The 16,510-nt window shown below is 35.7% G+C and overlaps 1 protein-coding gene across 1 annotated transcript in view; it reads right to left on the bottom strand.

Moving 5' to 3' along the window:
• The window catches only part of RBMS3 (RNA binding motif single stranded interacting protein 3), a 546,693-nt gene that overhangs the window by 145,932 nt on the left and 384,251 nt on the right, over positions 1–16,510 (bottom strand). The window contains exon 6 of the mRNA XM_030937919.1: positions 3,159–3,265. Within this exon, the coding sequence (XP_030793779.1) occupies positions 3,159–3,265 (107 nt within the window). The remainder of the gene's footprint in view (positions 1–3,158; positions 3,266–16,510) is intronic.

The raw sequence follows: 16,510 nt of genomic DNA, 5'->3' as shown, positions 1-16,510 counted from the left end.
ACCAAGGAGAAAGAGCCTAATAGCCCCATTCCCTCGATCATTTTAGTCAGAGTTCCAACTGTCTCTTGAAAGATTCGTTAATAATTTAAAAATATCCTTGTGTTTTTCACTTATGCAGAACATGGCCACTAGCATATATTTATATTTCAAAATCTTGCTAATTTATACTAATTTCTGTGTATAAAGTTTTCTGTATTGGATTTTTTTCATAAAGAAATGCATTTAGCCAAACTTTGCTAATACATTTTTTTATCAAAATGCCATGAAAAAACAGCTTTAAACAATACATTAAAATTTTAATTAGTCTATTCATTGGCATGCTTATGGTACTTCTAAAATGCTTGTAATCTATTGGTTTTGTATCCTAAGAATTTCATCAGAAATCCCTTTCACATGACCATTTTTACTTGTCTTTTAGGAGAGAGGAAAAGTAAACATTAACCTCAGTCTGTGCTATTATCTTCAATTCCACAGCAGCATAATCTAAACTACCATCTTTCTTTTTATCTAAGACAAGGATTGAAAGGTGTACCATTGTTTCACATATCAAAACAAACAAACAAACAAACAAAAACAGACACCCCAAATGATCTCTTTATAAGGTTGGTATGCCAACCTTAGTATAATGGTAAATGAAAAACAAAACTACCCATTAAAAACAGACACCAAAGAAAGTTATTTGTCTCAATCATGACACTGAATGAAGGAAGGGGTTAAAAAAATCCCCCTTTAAGAATCTGACCCAGATCCTGGCTTTGGTTGATGTTTGTATTTATGAAACCAGTGTGGTCAAAGACCTTAACCAGAGAATGTAGGTAGTGCCCCCAAGTGACTAACAAGAGCAAATGCATATTATCTTGTAAAATGCCACTTAGTATAAGAGAACCAATTTCAGAAGTTTTAAAGTGTGGAAAACAACAACAAAGACATATGTCTTAGGATAAAATACATTAACCAGAATTTCCTGGCATATAAAATTAATTAAATATTGCTTATATAGGATTAATGTGTATCATGACATACTTTTTCAACATGCTAATACACTTTAGCAAGTAAAATGCAAGGGGGAAATGGAAGCAAAAAATATATAAAATGACGGACACACAGTTATCCAACATTCTTTGGGTATCTACTTCTAAGACCACAATCAAAGTGTACAAATTAATATGTGCATCCCCAAACCAAGAAATTTGATAAGCATATTTCTAGGGCATGCTATTTCTCTGCCTATTTTCTCTTAATGTGTATATATATTTGAAATATATTTTATTGGTCATAGATAAATTATATTACAGTCCCTTGATTTTCAAAGATCAACAGGAAAATTTACAGCTCTTAAAAATCAACTTTTGAAAACAAAGATTAGGAATATACCTTTAAAACCTATGTTTAAATTATAAGGCGCTCTGGGTCCTAAACTTAACTCCACAATGCTTCCACACCATAGTATATATAGCATTTATCATGCTTTGAAGCAAAGTCTTAGATTCTATATACAGTAGCCAGGTAGCAGCTGTAACTCTCTACACTTTGTCTTTACTGATTCCATTTTCAAGGAATGTACACTGAGGTGAAGTGTCTTGCTGCAATTGCCATCTATTGTATGAAGGTGATATTATAGTTCCTTAAGGAGACAGAAACTGAAGCTTCTGTCATAAATGCCAAGTTGCTCATTGACTCTTGGGGCTTTATGATGATAATGTGTGACCCAAATATATCTCTAATCAGCAGGCATTTTATCCAACCCAATTTTAAAATGTCAAATGAGTCTTTCTAGATTATGGCTGTTTGGTAGGGGACAGGTGATAATGAGTGCTATCAGGCATCAGTTGTCTTCTGGGGCCAATAGGGTTATCTGCTGATGCACTGGACTGCATGCTGAAAACACATGGATCACTCCCTCCACCTCCTTTTTAGAACATAATATCCACTGCCTTTCTAAAGTTGAGCATATTAAAACTCTTGTCTTTTTTTTTTATTAGCTTTTGAGGCCCAATGATGCTTCTGTTTTTCATGCCTTAATGTAATGAGTTACAGTTTACATAGTACTTGAACACAACTATAACCTTTAAGAGGGGTTTTGAGACCTGCATGGAAACACTCAAAACAAAAAATGGTCTTAGAAACAGAAACTGAAAAAAGGCTAAAGGATTTGCTGAGAAAAAGTCCAGCTTCCTTTCTTTCTTATCACTGTTCTGTCAGTATTCAAAGTATAAAATGCTGCATCAAGTACAATGCTTCTTAAATGACAAATGGATGAAGTAGGTGCTTTGAATGAAATACTAAATAAAGCTCTTCTGTTGAAATTATGGCCTTGATACAAAATGGCATTTATTCAAGTCATTCGAACAACTCTATTCCATTTCACAAATAATGAAAAGACCTCATGGAAGCTCAGGAGCCTTTTCCTTGTCTTCTTAAAAAAAAGTAACAAAAAGAACACATTCCTAAGTGGCCCTGGATCCATAAGCTGGCTTATCTACCAATTTGTATTGAGGGTAAATGGATAGTGAGCTGTTCAGTACTTTTCCTTCTCCTTGTTGTGAAAAGCAAAATGCTGTATGTATCAACTTTTCTTCCTCCTTTTTGACCAATAGACAATATCTTATTATATATTTATACACACACACACACACATATATGTGTACCTATATATATGTATAACAGATATCAAAACATTTATGAACATATGGGAATATGCATAAATATACATACATGTGCAAGTAAATCATCTCAATAGCAGGATGAAAAACAACCAAATTTTACTTGCCTGTTTCAAAACACAAACATTCAACTCTCCCTACTGATTTCACTGAAAATATTTTGTTAAGTAATTATACCCTCATTTTATAGCTATTATACAGATAGAAATAAATTCTTTGTAGATAAGTATTTCAGTGAGTTCCTTTCCGGTTCAAGTTTGGTTAAAGACAGAAGACTTGCTATCGTGCAGAACTGAGGTTAATTTTGCAGTCCTCTACTCCTTCTCAATAATTTCATCTAGAACACATTAACATGAGGCTGCTCATTTGCCCCTTTGAAGACATTGAGTATTCCATGGGACCCAGTTTCATCATGGCACCATACGTCTGCCTTGCCACCTTCTGAGGGATATCTACTGCCAAATTTCAGAACAAATGTTGTCAGTTAGGACTCACCTCTCCTTCCCTGGGCCAAGGCCTCCCATTCTGGGTATATTTGCTTTGATTCTGTCGCTTCTTTTGTCCTCCATCAGCAAATTTGCACAGCAAAGGCTCACTGGGGGCTGGGAAGATAAGAAACCAATTCTACATTAACAAGTCCCCCTTAAAAAATAAGTGATTACGTGAGTCACAGTAGTGCTTTGTAATGAATATCGTTTGAAATAACATCTTGCCTCTGAAGAGATATTTGGCCCCCTTTTAGTCTCAGCTCTGTTTTGGCCGCTGTTCTAACTAACTGGGCTTCAAAAAAGTACTGGCAGATCATAAAAGAATAGAACAAATATTGTTGAAAAAATAATCAGTTGAAGCAGAATGTGAAATTTGCTTTAGAAGTAAAGAGGCAAGCACCGACCCTTCCAGTAATGTCAGAAACATGTTCATAATCCGTATTGATATGTGGATAAATATTTCTTCCTCAAAGCAACCGTGTTTGCACTGTAGAAACTGAAGCATTCAATTTTGGAAAGAGATGATTAGGAGCTTCTTTCTCAAAAGGGAGACATTTTGCTAACCGCAATCAAATTAGCTTTTTAAAAATTAGTCCTCTGTAATTTCTAAATGGCTAGAAGCTGATGCTCCACCCAACCCTCTTCACTCCAATTTTCCAGTAAAATCTAATCAGAATCCCGGAGAGAACAATTATTAGACTGTTAAGTGAATCCGCATGATAAAAATATAGCCAAAGGATATGGCTTGTGAGTCCCGGATTGCTAGAGGTGGTCCTACATGACTCAGGTAAATGTATTTCCCAAGAGAAAGTGACCAAAACTGATGTCTGAACTCCTCTTCCAACAATTACATTGGAAAATGACAATCTTTTAAAACCCAACAGGGCAAAATTATTCTTTGAGAACTGATGTTCTCCTTCACATCCCTGCTTGACTGGAAAATTGCTGCTTGTTATCACAATAAATATATTTTTAAATGAATGAATAAAATGAAAGCCAAAGTGGCCTGACAAACTTGGTTAATATATCAATGTGGCTGGGAAGGCTAATTTCTTAGTTTATCTGTTTGAATTAACCAGATATTAATTTGTCAGTTTATAGTCTGAAAACCAAAATGACCACCCTGCACAACTGTTACTTGTTAGGAAAAGTGTGTTTTACTAAAGATTAGTTATACTAAAGGCCCTAATTCTTGACCAATCCCTGTGTCCTTGCCTTTTGCTGTATAATATTGTGGAGCCCTCTCACTCTGACTCTAGGTCTGATCCCATGTGATTGCTTTGGTCAGTGGGATGTTAGCAAATGAGATATGAGCAGAAGCTTGAAATGGATTTAAGTTTTGGGAGTTGCTTCTTTTGCTCCTCTGCATGGCTATGTGAATACGCCCAGGTTAGCCTGCTGGAGGATGACATGCAAATAAAGATGTGTCATCCTTAACATCCTAACATTCCAGCCAAGGCCATACTAGATCATCCAATGCCAGCCACTACCCAGACATGTGAACCCGTACATCCAAGATCGGTAGTGGTACAGAGTTAACTTGCAGTTAACAACAGAAAAAAATATATAAGCCCAGATGATATAAATTGAGCCCACCACACAAACGTGTAAGCTAAAGAAATCTTTATTGTTTCATGCCACTAAGATGTTATAATTGATATGTGGCATTATTGTCTTGTTAGATAACTGGCACAGCTTCCCCAACATCCCTTTTACCCCATTCCCACCCCAGCTAGATTGCTTGCACTTAACTTACCTGGTAAAGTTAAACATTTTTAAGGAATTAATGAGAATTCTAAAATTGTTTCCAAAATCAACAGAGGAAAAAGAGTACAATCAAACAGGTACCTACAAATAAATATTTGAAAATCATTTGGTTCTAAGGGACAGTCATATTTTGTCAAATCCTTTTTAGCTCATTCTTTATTAGCAGCAACTCTGTTTATCAGTACTGGAGGAAATGGCTCAAAGAGACAGGGGTCACCGCTGCCCAAGAGAAATAAAAAACAAAATGTCATTCCTGCCGTATACAGAGCACACAGTTCTGTATAGAGAGCACTCAATAAATATCATTGCCTCACTGAACACAAGTGGTTTTTCAGTGACTGCTCTGATGAGCCTCTGACTTCAGTGACTTGGGTGAAGCCAGGAAAATCACACGACAGAAAGACTGCATCATGGAATGTCTGTAGATAGTCACTGCCTTTATGTTAGAAGTACTGTAAATTCTGATTCCTGATTATTTATGTTAGAAGTACTGTAAATTCTGAGTCCAGATGAAAAACCTAAATGCTGCTAAATGCAGTCATTGCATCCCAATATTCTCTGAGTAATGTAATTTCCTGTGAGATTTCAAAACTATATATTTATATCACATGTAAAATCCTCCTCCTCTATAGAGTATTTTCTCTCTTGCCATTTTAAAGATTCAGGTACATATAGCTATTAAAATGGGATAGTCATGGTAACATATGAGTTCATCACTGTCAGTGGTACAAATTTCTCACAAAAGGTAAATCTAGAAGCACCTTACATTTCTTGCTGTAAAGAAACTGGTTCCAGTTTCTTGCGAGGAGGGATGGCAGCTTTGTGTGCCTCTGTTACGTAAGAAATTTTCCTAACAACTACATTCACAGACACACACATAACACCCACAGGCAAGTTTTTTTTGTTTGTTTGTTTTTAACAGCTTTATTGAGTCAACTGACATAAAATAAACTGTACATATTCCCAGTATACAATTTGTCAGTGTTGATATATGCATATGCCTATGTGACCATCATCATTGTCAAGAAAATGAACATATACATCACCCTTAATAGTCAGAAGCTTCTTTCTACTCAAATATAGTCTTTTTATTTTAACCAAGGAATGTTATCCAATCAGAGGACTTTTTTTTTTTTTTTTAGTATTTGGTGTTAATAATAGACTAAAGTTTATCAAGCACTTCCATTTTATATAGATCATTCATTTAATCTTCACTACAACTCTATGAGGCAACTAATATTTTTCTCTATTTTATCAGTGAAGGAACTGATATTCAGAATGGTTTAGTGGCTTGTGGCAGGTCACACACCTGGGATTTAAACCTAAGTAGCAGCTAAACCACTAAGTGCAGTTGTACCAATACTGAATTAGAAATCAGGCTTTATCTGCCAAGTATCATCCTTGAGGAAAAAAATATCTTGTTATACCTATTTGCACTGTGTCCAAATAAGCAGAATTGGCCCATAAGAACTTTTGTGTCCAGATTTATTTTTAAGTCCTACAGTCCATGCATGATGGGTCATCAGTGACCCAATATGACATGAGATCGAATTTGATTGTCCTCTTGGATGTCTAATTCATAGGTGAGGAGCATGTTTTCACTCCCTTCCTTGGTCCCATTACCAGTTTTCCCTTAATATCATAATGCTTCTGTTAACATCAGATTTCTATTTAAAAAGAGACTAACTTGCTTATTTTGTTCTTAAAACCTTCCCTGATAATTTCCAGATTTTTATTCTGCCTTAAGACTATAAGAACACATTGAACAGTGGCTACAGAAAATTCTGGGTTTCCTTTCCAAGTTGTAAATGGTAATCAAGTTTTTTTAAGTTTTACCTTTTATACATCTTTGGGTAATGTTTTCTTATGAAACGTATTTCTACTCTCTGAATCAGGGTTGTTTATTGTCCCCTAATAATGGTTCTTATAAGGTTTATAGGATGGTCCCTGGTTCTAATAGTCTAGAATATGACTTCTCTTTAGGTAGTTTCTATAGGATCATATTTCCATAGGCTTTATCACATACTTTGGGGGCACTTAATTGTTAAGGGTACCAGCTTCCTGGGTTTGACGTCTGGCTCCCTTACTTACTAGCTACAAGATACTAGGCGCATTTCCTTCCTTCCTTCCTTCCTTCCTTCCTTCCTTCCTTCCTTCCTTCCTTCCGTCTGCACGGACTTCTCCTCCTTCTTCCCCCCTCTCTCTTTTTCTATTTCTTTTCTTTCCTCCTTCTTCCTTCCTTCCTTCCTTCCTTCCTTCCTTCCTTCCTTCCTTCTTCCATCTTTCCTTCTTTTCCTTCCTCTTACGTCTTGTTCCTTGCTGCCTTTACTTCCTTTCCTTCCTTGCCTTTACTTTCTTTCCTTTCCTTTCCTTTCCTTTCCCTTTCCTTTCCTTTTCTGTCTCTTTCCTTTTCTTCTTCTTTCTTTCTTCTTTCTTTCTTCTTTCTTTCTTTCTTTCTTTCTTTCTTTTTTCTTTCTTTCTTTCTTTCTTCTTTCTTTCTTTCTTTCTTTCTTCTTTCTCTTTTTTCTCCTTCTTTCCCTTCCTTCCTTCCTACCTTCCTTTTACATTTCTGTGACTCATTTTTCTTATGTATAAAATGGAGAAAATAATGTTAAATACTTCATAGAGCTGTTGTGAAAGTTTTTTAAAAGAATATTGTATCTAAATAAATACTGAATCCATTTGCTGCAAAGATTATTATTGATTAGAATCTCTGTCAGCCACTTCCCAGTTATCAACTGTGAAACCTGGTCATGTGTCAGTGTCAGAGAGTTTGGAACATTTAAGCTTTATTTTCATCAGCTCTGTTCCATTTTAACTCCATAAAGCCTTCGTCAACATACAGAACTTGCAACTATCTTCAACAACAACTGAAAGATGTGTTCATGGAAAAGATCTGTGTTTCTAAAATGGTTCCTGTTTGGATAGCTTGTCATTGGGTCATCTGGTCACCACAGCACTAGGTCCCTTTCCTGAGTCATTGCCAGAAGTTGGCTTTCATTATCTCCTGGGTATGATGCATGTTATGTTATTATTATCTGTGTTAACCTCCATTTGCCTATGATGAATGATCCCTGTTCCTTTGCTGTTGTTTCTGATCATTAGTACTATTACTATTATTTCGCCACTCAATTGCAAAAGTTCTATTGGCAGTTTAAATCCATCAGGGTTGTATTTCACTGCTAGAAAAACTATTGAGCCATCTACATAGTAATAGATTTCACTGGGGTTTCCCTTTTCCAGATCCCATGTTAAAATGTTAAATAATTACTGTTGCTAAAGCTAAGTTCCAGAAAATCTTTCCTCATTAAAAGAGACCATCTCTACCTTTCATTATCTCTCCCTAAAACAATTACCTACATATAATTACATACCTATAATTACATATCCAAAAAGGCAGGTCTTTCGCAATTCCCTTATTTAAACACTTGTATTAAATAAATAAAATAAAATGCTCTAAATGAGTTATTTACACCAATATATATTCTACAGACTGGCATAAAAAAATTTAGCAGAGGCCTCCCTTTAACAAATATTACCAAATAACAATGCTCTAGATTGCCAAGGATCAAATATATAAAGAGTATGAGATTCTGGATTTTAAGCCTACCTTATAATTTTCCCTTCTTGTAAAGAGACCTTTCAAATAATTATTTTTGACACTAAGAGAAAATTTAAAAGTCATACGGTGAGATTTTCTTAGCTTTCAACTAAGATCTCTTTGTGAACTGTCTTCATAAATTTTACATTTTTTTAAAGTTCTCAAATATTAGCCACTCTGATACTTGGGGATCTGCATAAGTGTTAGGCTATGAATATTGTTAATGATGTATTTATATTTACTGACATTGCTAAGTTAAAACATCTGATTGTATTAATTTTAAGATGATTATATACTGTTAATTTTAAGATGATTATAATGGAAGACAGAAACAGCCACAATGTTTTACTAGATACATTTAAAAAAAACTCCAGAAATACATTTTCAAATGTGCTATTTCAAAAACAATGAATATATTTCCATATTATCCTTAAATTTCAGGAGTCAAATTCAGATTAATTTCCAAAACAGAAATATTTCATTGAGAGTGGCAGAGAAAACATTAGTAGAATAGGTGAACTAAAATTCACATAATCGTCTAGTTCTTAGGTAATTCCTAAATATCTTTAAGATAAAATCCAAATTCCTTCATTAGAAAATAAGAATTTTCCCCTGCATCATATCTTTATTAGTATCCTTCCATCCCTGAATAGTTTACACTTCTGTCACTTCCTTTTTTTTTGAGACAGAGTCTTGCTCTGTCAACCAGGCTGGAGTGCAGTGGCTTGATCTTGGATCTCAGTTTACTGCAACCTGCGCCTCCCAGGTTCAAGTTATTTTCCTGCCTCAGCCTCCTGAGTAGCTGGGACTCAGCTACACACTACTACACATGCCACCACACAGCTAATTTCACTCTCATCACTTCTAAGTGCAGTTCTTTTCCTGTCTGGAATTTCTTTTCCCAACTGCCCCCACCACACATGCACACACACATCCCTCCATCTGGCAAACAACAAGGAAGCCCTCTTTGACTCCCAGCTCAGAGTGATATTATCTAGTGTGTGTATGGCCAACTTTCACAGGTTGAATGCTGTTTCTCTTTGTGTTAAATAAATCTTTTGACAGGATTAATTTATTTCCAGGTCGGAGGGTAGGAAGTGATCATAGGAGAGGTTGGAGTGAAGTTTGCCATGTCTGTGTTATGTGTGCAATGTGTGTGTGTGTGTGTGTACACTGTTAACACCATTTTGTACTTAGTTATAGATAATACATGAAAGTGATGTTACTCACAGTAAGGTCAATGAACCCAGAAGCAATGGAATTATCACCTGGGAGCTTGTTAGCAACATAGACTCTTGGGCCCCTTTCTAGACCAACTATATCAAAATCTGTATTTTAACCAGATCCCCAGGTGATTTCTGTGTATGTTAAGATTTGAGAAGAACTGTTTTGGTTATGACTGGCTCCATAACTGAAAGAGGAATGCATGTTAAATGTTAAGCATGAAATGCTCTGAATAATTAGAAACTTCAGTAGCACAGAAATATTATATTGCTTACAATTTCCTTATTGCAGGATTATGGTGCCAATTACTTTCGTTTAGTCTCTTTTAACAGTAGTTAAAATATAGACTAAATGAAGAAGAGGCCTTTGTGGAAGTGGGATGCCATTAAAAGCCACAGACTTTAATGTTCTAGAAGACATTATGGTCTATCATGCAAATGGGGAATATTTAAAATATAATTATAACAATGCACGGCAATAAAGTTGTACACCAATTATGAAGGAGTAATTACTGTTTGCTTGCTTAGTGGAGTATTTCTAGTCTTCCAAACTTTGTATTAAACATGCAACATACAATGCGTAAACTGATGTAATGATCGGATGGCTTATAGGATTTGGTGTTTTAAGCAAGCAAACAAAACAATGACAAAGATTTTGCCTATCAAAATTAAGGTATGATAATTTATTTTGATTTTCTGTTTACAATTTAAAATACATGCAGTTTGATAAGTCACTAAAATGTTCTTTAATATGCTATTGATGAGAAGATATTGACATCTAAGATATCAACAGCAGAATTCCTACCTTCCTTAGAGAAGTTGAACATTTTAATTTTAACAATCAATTTATTTAAGCTATTCTAGTATTTGTATTGGACTGTGGTCATGGTTTTAAATATTTCTTTATTACTATAACATTACTGGTCTGGTACTTTAACTATTAAATTTAAATATTCCTCATTTCAGATAGGTTACCAATCTTACTTCAGGAAAAAATAAGAGTGGGAGAAGCTGGGTGGGAAAGAAAAGCTAATGAAAACAGATACAGTTTATTCAAGGTGAGTTTATATAATCTTAGTATAATAGCAGACAAAATAAAGGACTTTAAAAAAGAATCTCAATAATTAAATGTTAAAATGTTATAAATGTTTGATCCAGGAGACACCTTTAAGAAAAAATTGTGAGGTTGTAAATTATATCTCAATTAAAAAAATGAAACAAATGATCACAAGGTCAGGAGATCGAGACCATCCTGGCTAACACTGTGAAACCCCGTCTCCACTAAAAATGTACATTAAAAAAAAAAAAAAAAAAAATTAGCCTGGCATGGTGGCGAGAGCCTGCAGTCCCAGCTACTCAGGAGGCTAAGGCAGGAGAATGGCGTGAACCTGGGAGGCGGAGCTTGCAGTGAGCCGAGATCGTGCCACTGCACTCCAGCCTGGGTGACAGAGTGAGACTCCGTCTCAAAAAAAAAAAAAAAAAAAAAAAAAAAGAAGGAAAAAAGAAAAGACATAAATGAAACCTCTCCCTAAACTATTCCTGTGATATTCTGGGTGACTTGCACATTAAAAAGCTGTTCATACTAATGGATGCAAACATTATACTAATAGAAGGATGATAATGAAACTCAGTAGCATTTTTTTTTTTTTTTTTTTTTGAGACGGAGTCTCGCTCTGTTGCCCAGGCTGGAGTGCAGTGGCCGGATCTCAGCTCACTGCAAGCTCCGCCTCCCGGGTTCACGCCATTCTCCTGCCTCAGCCTCCCGAGTAGCTGGGACTACAAGCGCCCGCCACCTCGCCCGGCTAGTGTTTTGTATTTTTTTTAGTAGAGACGGGGTTTCACCGGGTTAGCCAGGATGGTTTCGATCTCCTGACCTTGTGATCCGCCCGTCTCGGCCTCCCAAAGTGCTGGGATTACAGGCTTGAGCCACCGCGCCCGGCCACTCAGTAGCATTTTTAACCCAGTCAATCTTTTCTTTATTTTTTAACCCACATGTATTCAATACCAAATGATACTGACACTACTCTAAACTTTGCTTCTGGCAAAGTGGTCACAGTCTAGAAAGGGAGAAAGCCAAGTAAAAGGAAAACTGGAGATTACAATGGTTGCTATAGTAGAAATATAGATAGGCATTTGCAGAGGATAGAACGGATGTCAACCTCCAGCACTACAGTCATAGAATGTCATCTAGCTTAGAAATCACGTCCAATTCCACAGTTTGAAACAATAGTTTACATATATGCCCCACCTCCCACCCCATGCCAACTGCCAAATTATGAAGTAGCACATGGCAAACAAGTCAACTGTCACTTACTCTGGATAAAAATAAGTTTTAATCAAATGTTTGTTAAATGAAAATATAAATTAGGAAGGTGGATGCAATGCTAGGATTTAGTCAAAATGCTTTAAGGACGTCTGGGGCCGGCCGGGCGCAGTGGCTCACGCCTATAATCCCAGCACTTTGGGAGGCCGAGGCGGGCGGATCACGACGTCAGGAGATCGAGACCATCCTGGCTAACATGGTGAAACCCCGTCTCTACCAAAAACACAAAAAAATTAGCCGGGCGTTGTGGCAGACGCCTGTAGTCCCAGCTACTCGGCAGGAGAATGGAGTGAACCCCGGAGGCGGAGGTTGCAGTGAGTCGAGATCACACCACTGCACTCCAGCCTGGACCACAGATAGAGACTCCACCTCAAAAATAAAAAAAAAAAATTAAAAAAAAAAAAAAAAAAAAGAACGTCTGGGGCCATCTAGACCTGATACTGAGAACTGGTAGCCTTGCATCAAGGGATTAGAACTCCTTTTGTACTTGCTCCAACACTCCACAGTCCTTCCAAATGCAGACAGAATCGTTTATACTGATTTGGAACAAAAAATATTTATGGAAAAATGGTAGAAATAAGCATCTGAAGCTAACTGTATGCTGGAACCCATGCCTTTAATTATTTTCACTTATCCCAAAACACTATTTTTTGTTATATCCAGGAAGGTCTTGAAGAATAAGGCCTCTGAAATGTTTGCAAAAGGTTTTGTTAGAAAACGTCCACTTTCTTTTCCATATGTGCCCCACGCATGATAGACTTCTGATGCCTACCAGAGTGTGTACGTGTGTACGTGTATGTGTATGCCCCCATGCATATGTATGTATGTATTTATTTCTAGATATAGACTGGCAAGCTTTCAATGTAAACCACAATTTACATGGCAAAAATTACTTGAAGGTTACAACACAGAATTATTATATTTTGGAGTTAGAAAACCTGCATATGGCAAAGGAAGCTATTTGGTTACATTTTCTTTCGACTCTCAGCATCCTGCTTAGTATTTAATTATGTTTTGTGTACAATAATAAGTGAGGCGTAGCTAGGTGCGTAATTCTGAGTTGTAATAAAATCCCATGCTGAATGGAGTATAGATCCTGTTTGCCATATAACTGTAAAATTTACCGAATTCAAACTCTTGATTTTGTCAATAAGGAAAATAAAAATAAAAGTTTAATGAATTGCTGGCTAATTTGCGGTAGTTGGTGACAAAGTTGCAGTCAGTTCTTTTGATTTTTAAGTGAATGCTTTCTCCAACTGCTTACTTTCTACCCTCTTTACCATCAGAAGGAATAGGGAATGAAGTTTGAGCAGTTCTTATGACTGACTTTATCATTTTGGAATGGGGCAAAAAGATTGAGTACTCACAAAAATATAATTACAGTGGTTCTCTGGGCCAGGTTAGACTTAGAACCGAAAACTAGGAAGCCAGTTACATCTCCTAAAAGAATGTATGCTGCCCCTCTAATAATGGCTTGTTTTAAAAGAATAAACAAATCACCTGGATTATATTTATAAGTGTCAGGCTCATGTTTATGCCTATCATGTAGTCCAAAACTGGTGAGGGAATATAAACTTAAAAGAGGAAATAAAAAATAGCGTACATTGAAAAAATGTAATTTTCATGCACATGCCTAATTTTATCCCTCAGTAATGGATTACTGCTTATATTTGGTTTTATATATAATTCTCTACTATGTGAAATAGACTTACAAGAAAGAAAATGTCCCACAGTTATGATAAAAGCAGAGAACAGCTATTTGACTAGAAACAACATAGAGGAAATCACCTTTTGACAGTTGCATTATGGCCTAAATAGTGATCTCAAGATCTCCTCTCTGTTTTACAGATTAAAACATCATCATTTAAAAAAATTGTAACAATTCTCTGATAATTCCTTTCCTATATAAAAGGATGGTTCTAAAAGGAACAACCATGCCCCATAGGGGGAACAATGTAATGCTATTGTTTCAAGTGGAAAAAGTTAATGTTTCAAGTGGAAAAAGTTAATGTTTCAAGTGTATGGCACACAAAGTTTTCACTGACAGTTAAATTTAGTTCACTTTTTGGGGGAAAAGGCTGGAACATTATCAGTGCTGAATGAAGGCAATGTTTTGACACCAAGAAATTGGAAAGTACCAGCACTTCCAAGAAATATCAGTTGATTGATGTAGCAACAGACTAGCGAAACTTGTGTGGCTAGAAGGCAAAGCACCAAAGAAAAAGTTTCTAAGATGAAGCAGCTTTGAAATTAGAAGAATCTGATTTATTGACGAAGATAAACTGTTTCTGATCCTGACTCATTCCTCCCTCCTCCTTGGCTCCAGAGTATTGCTCTTTCCTCTGATAGAGCTCTTTGCATACTATATTTTATATTTATAGATTACTATGTACTATATATAAGTTGAAATTTTTTTACTAGAAAGAGGAAAAATATTGCTATAATCTTACAGTGAACATACCCCTTTGATATTAAAAATGAATTAAAAATGGAAAAAGAACATGTAAAAAGTTAGTAAATTCAAAGTATAGAAAGGTTAAAAATAAAAATACTTCTTTAAAATCCCCCACTTTTTATTTCTTTCAAAAATGCATAACTATATACATCTACTCTTTTGTTTATCTAGTTCTTTTTTTTAATTTCAAAGACAGTAGTATTGCTTAGTATGTTGGTTTTGTTTGTTTACCTTAATTGTATATGAAGAATTTTCCATGTTCGCACACATATCATGAAATGCTGCTTAGTATTGTGGCATAATTATGATGTATCATAATTTATAAATGTTCATCAACAGGGGATGAACTAAATCTCATTAATTTTCCATAATGCATTTCCATGTTCCTCTCCACTACTACAATGTTCCTCTCCACAAATGAGAATTTGATTTGATTGAGGTCAGGAGCTGGGCCCTATTCACCATTGCCTAGTGTCTACCTCATTGGTCCTGCAGAGTGGCTGAGGGTAATATACATGTCGATATCCTTTGATCAAATTATTAAATAAATGTAGACAGACAGACAAAATAACTTCTTAACATTACTTCTATAATGAAATGTAAAGTAGTTTGGAGAGCAGGGGTACAACCTTTTTTTTTTTTTTTTTTAACAAAAACAGTGCATAGAGTCCCCACATTTCCACATGTAAATATAATTAGTCAAGCTACTTGAAAAAGAAAAAAAATAACAAGAAAGAATTCCAAGTCATAATCCCAGGTGTAACTCTGATTTCAAGTGAAACTCATGTTAACCACCCTAGGAAAAAACAAAACAGGGACCTGGCAGGGGTGGGAGTGGGGGAATATAGGGAAGAATATTTTAATGTAAAACATCAGGATCCTTTCTAATAGAGCATTCACTTAGGATTCTCTATCAAGGAAGCAAATACATACGCACCCTTAGACTGAACTCCAACTCAGGTCAAGAAAACACATCTCAATTTCCCTCATGCTGTTCCTAAATATATATTTCCTGTGCTAGAGGCTGAAAGAATTCCCAGGATGCAGTGAACTCAGTTAGTAGAAATAAATACAATTCTGGTTTCAAAGTGAAAGCTATATGTTACAATGCAGGTATGACTTAACAAGGCTAGAGGCATCAGCTAGAATGAGAACCTTGCTTTCAGTAGGTAAAAGATTTACAGGGGTAATGACCTGAGATGGTGTTTTTCCTAATTCAAGAGTCAAGGTACTGAAATTGTGACAATTTGAAGAGTGCTCTCATGTAACCTGAATCACATACTAATCAATACAATGTAAATTTAATCCAGGTCCTAGAAACTGAGTTTTTCAAGGAGGTGTTAAAGACCATTTGTGCTGTAAATATCTATGGATAAATCAATCTAAGCAATCATACAAAAAAAAAATAAATAACTTGGCAGCATCGCCTGTGAAGAAGTTTAGCATTAAAAACAATGCATACAAATGACTATAAAATACAATACCTACCCTTCTGTGCTATAGAAACAAAGACATAAACTAGTTTAGTGCTAGACTACCCCAGGGGAAGGTTGAATAGCTGTCCAGAAATTCATATTTTTCTTAGATAGGTACCAATTTCTCCACTGGGAGTGAGCACTAAAGGTATCTTATATGGTTTCAAATTGTCAATAGATGTTTCTAAAGTGTAAATTTTACTTTAGTTGCCCACATGCCCACCTATAGGATAACATCCAAACTCTTGAACACAAAAGGCCATCCAAAGCCATGGTCTAAATGAATGCATCTCACTTTGCACATACAGCACTTCTTAAAAAGGGTTCAGACCTTTCACACTCTCCCAGATTTGCTTATGCTGCTCTTTCTATCTGAACTGGCTTCTCTCTTTTCCCACTTAATCACTTCCATAAAATATTTTCTGACTGCTTTTCCCACTCCACTAAATTCCCATAAAATAACTTATTATTAATTAATTTTTAATACATTCATTCAACTTATTTATTCACCCTTG

Source organism: Rhinopithecus roxellana, chromosome 1 (genome assembly GCF_007565055.1).
Source record: "Rhinopithecus roxellana isolate Shanxi Qingling chromosome 1, ASM756505v1, whole genome shotgun sequence".
In the NCBI taxonomy this organism is placed as follows: Eukaryota; Metazoa; Chordata; class Mammalia; order Primates; family Cercopithecidae; genus Rhinopithecus; species Rhinopithecus roxellana.
This window is presented reverse-complemented; position numbering and strand designations above follow the sequence as displayed.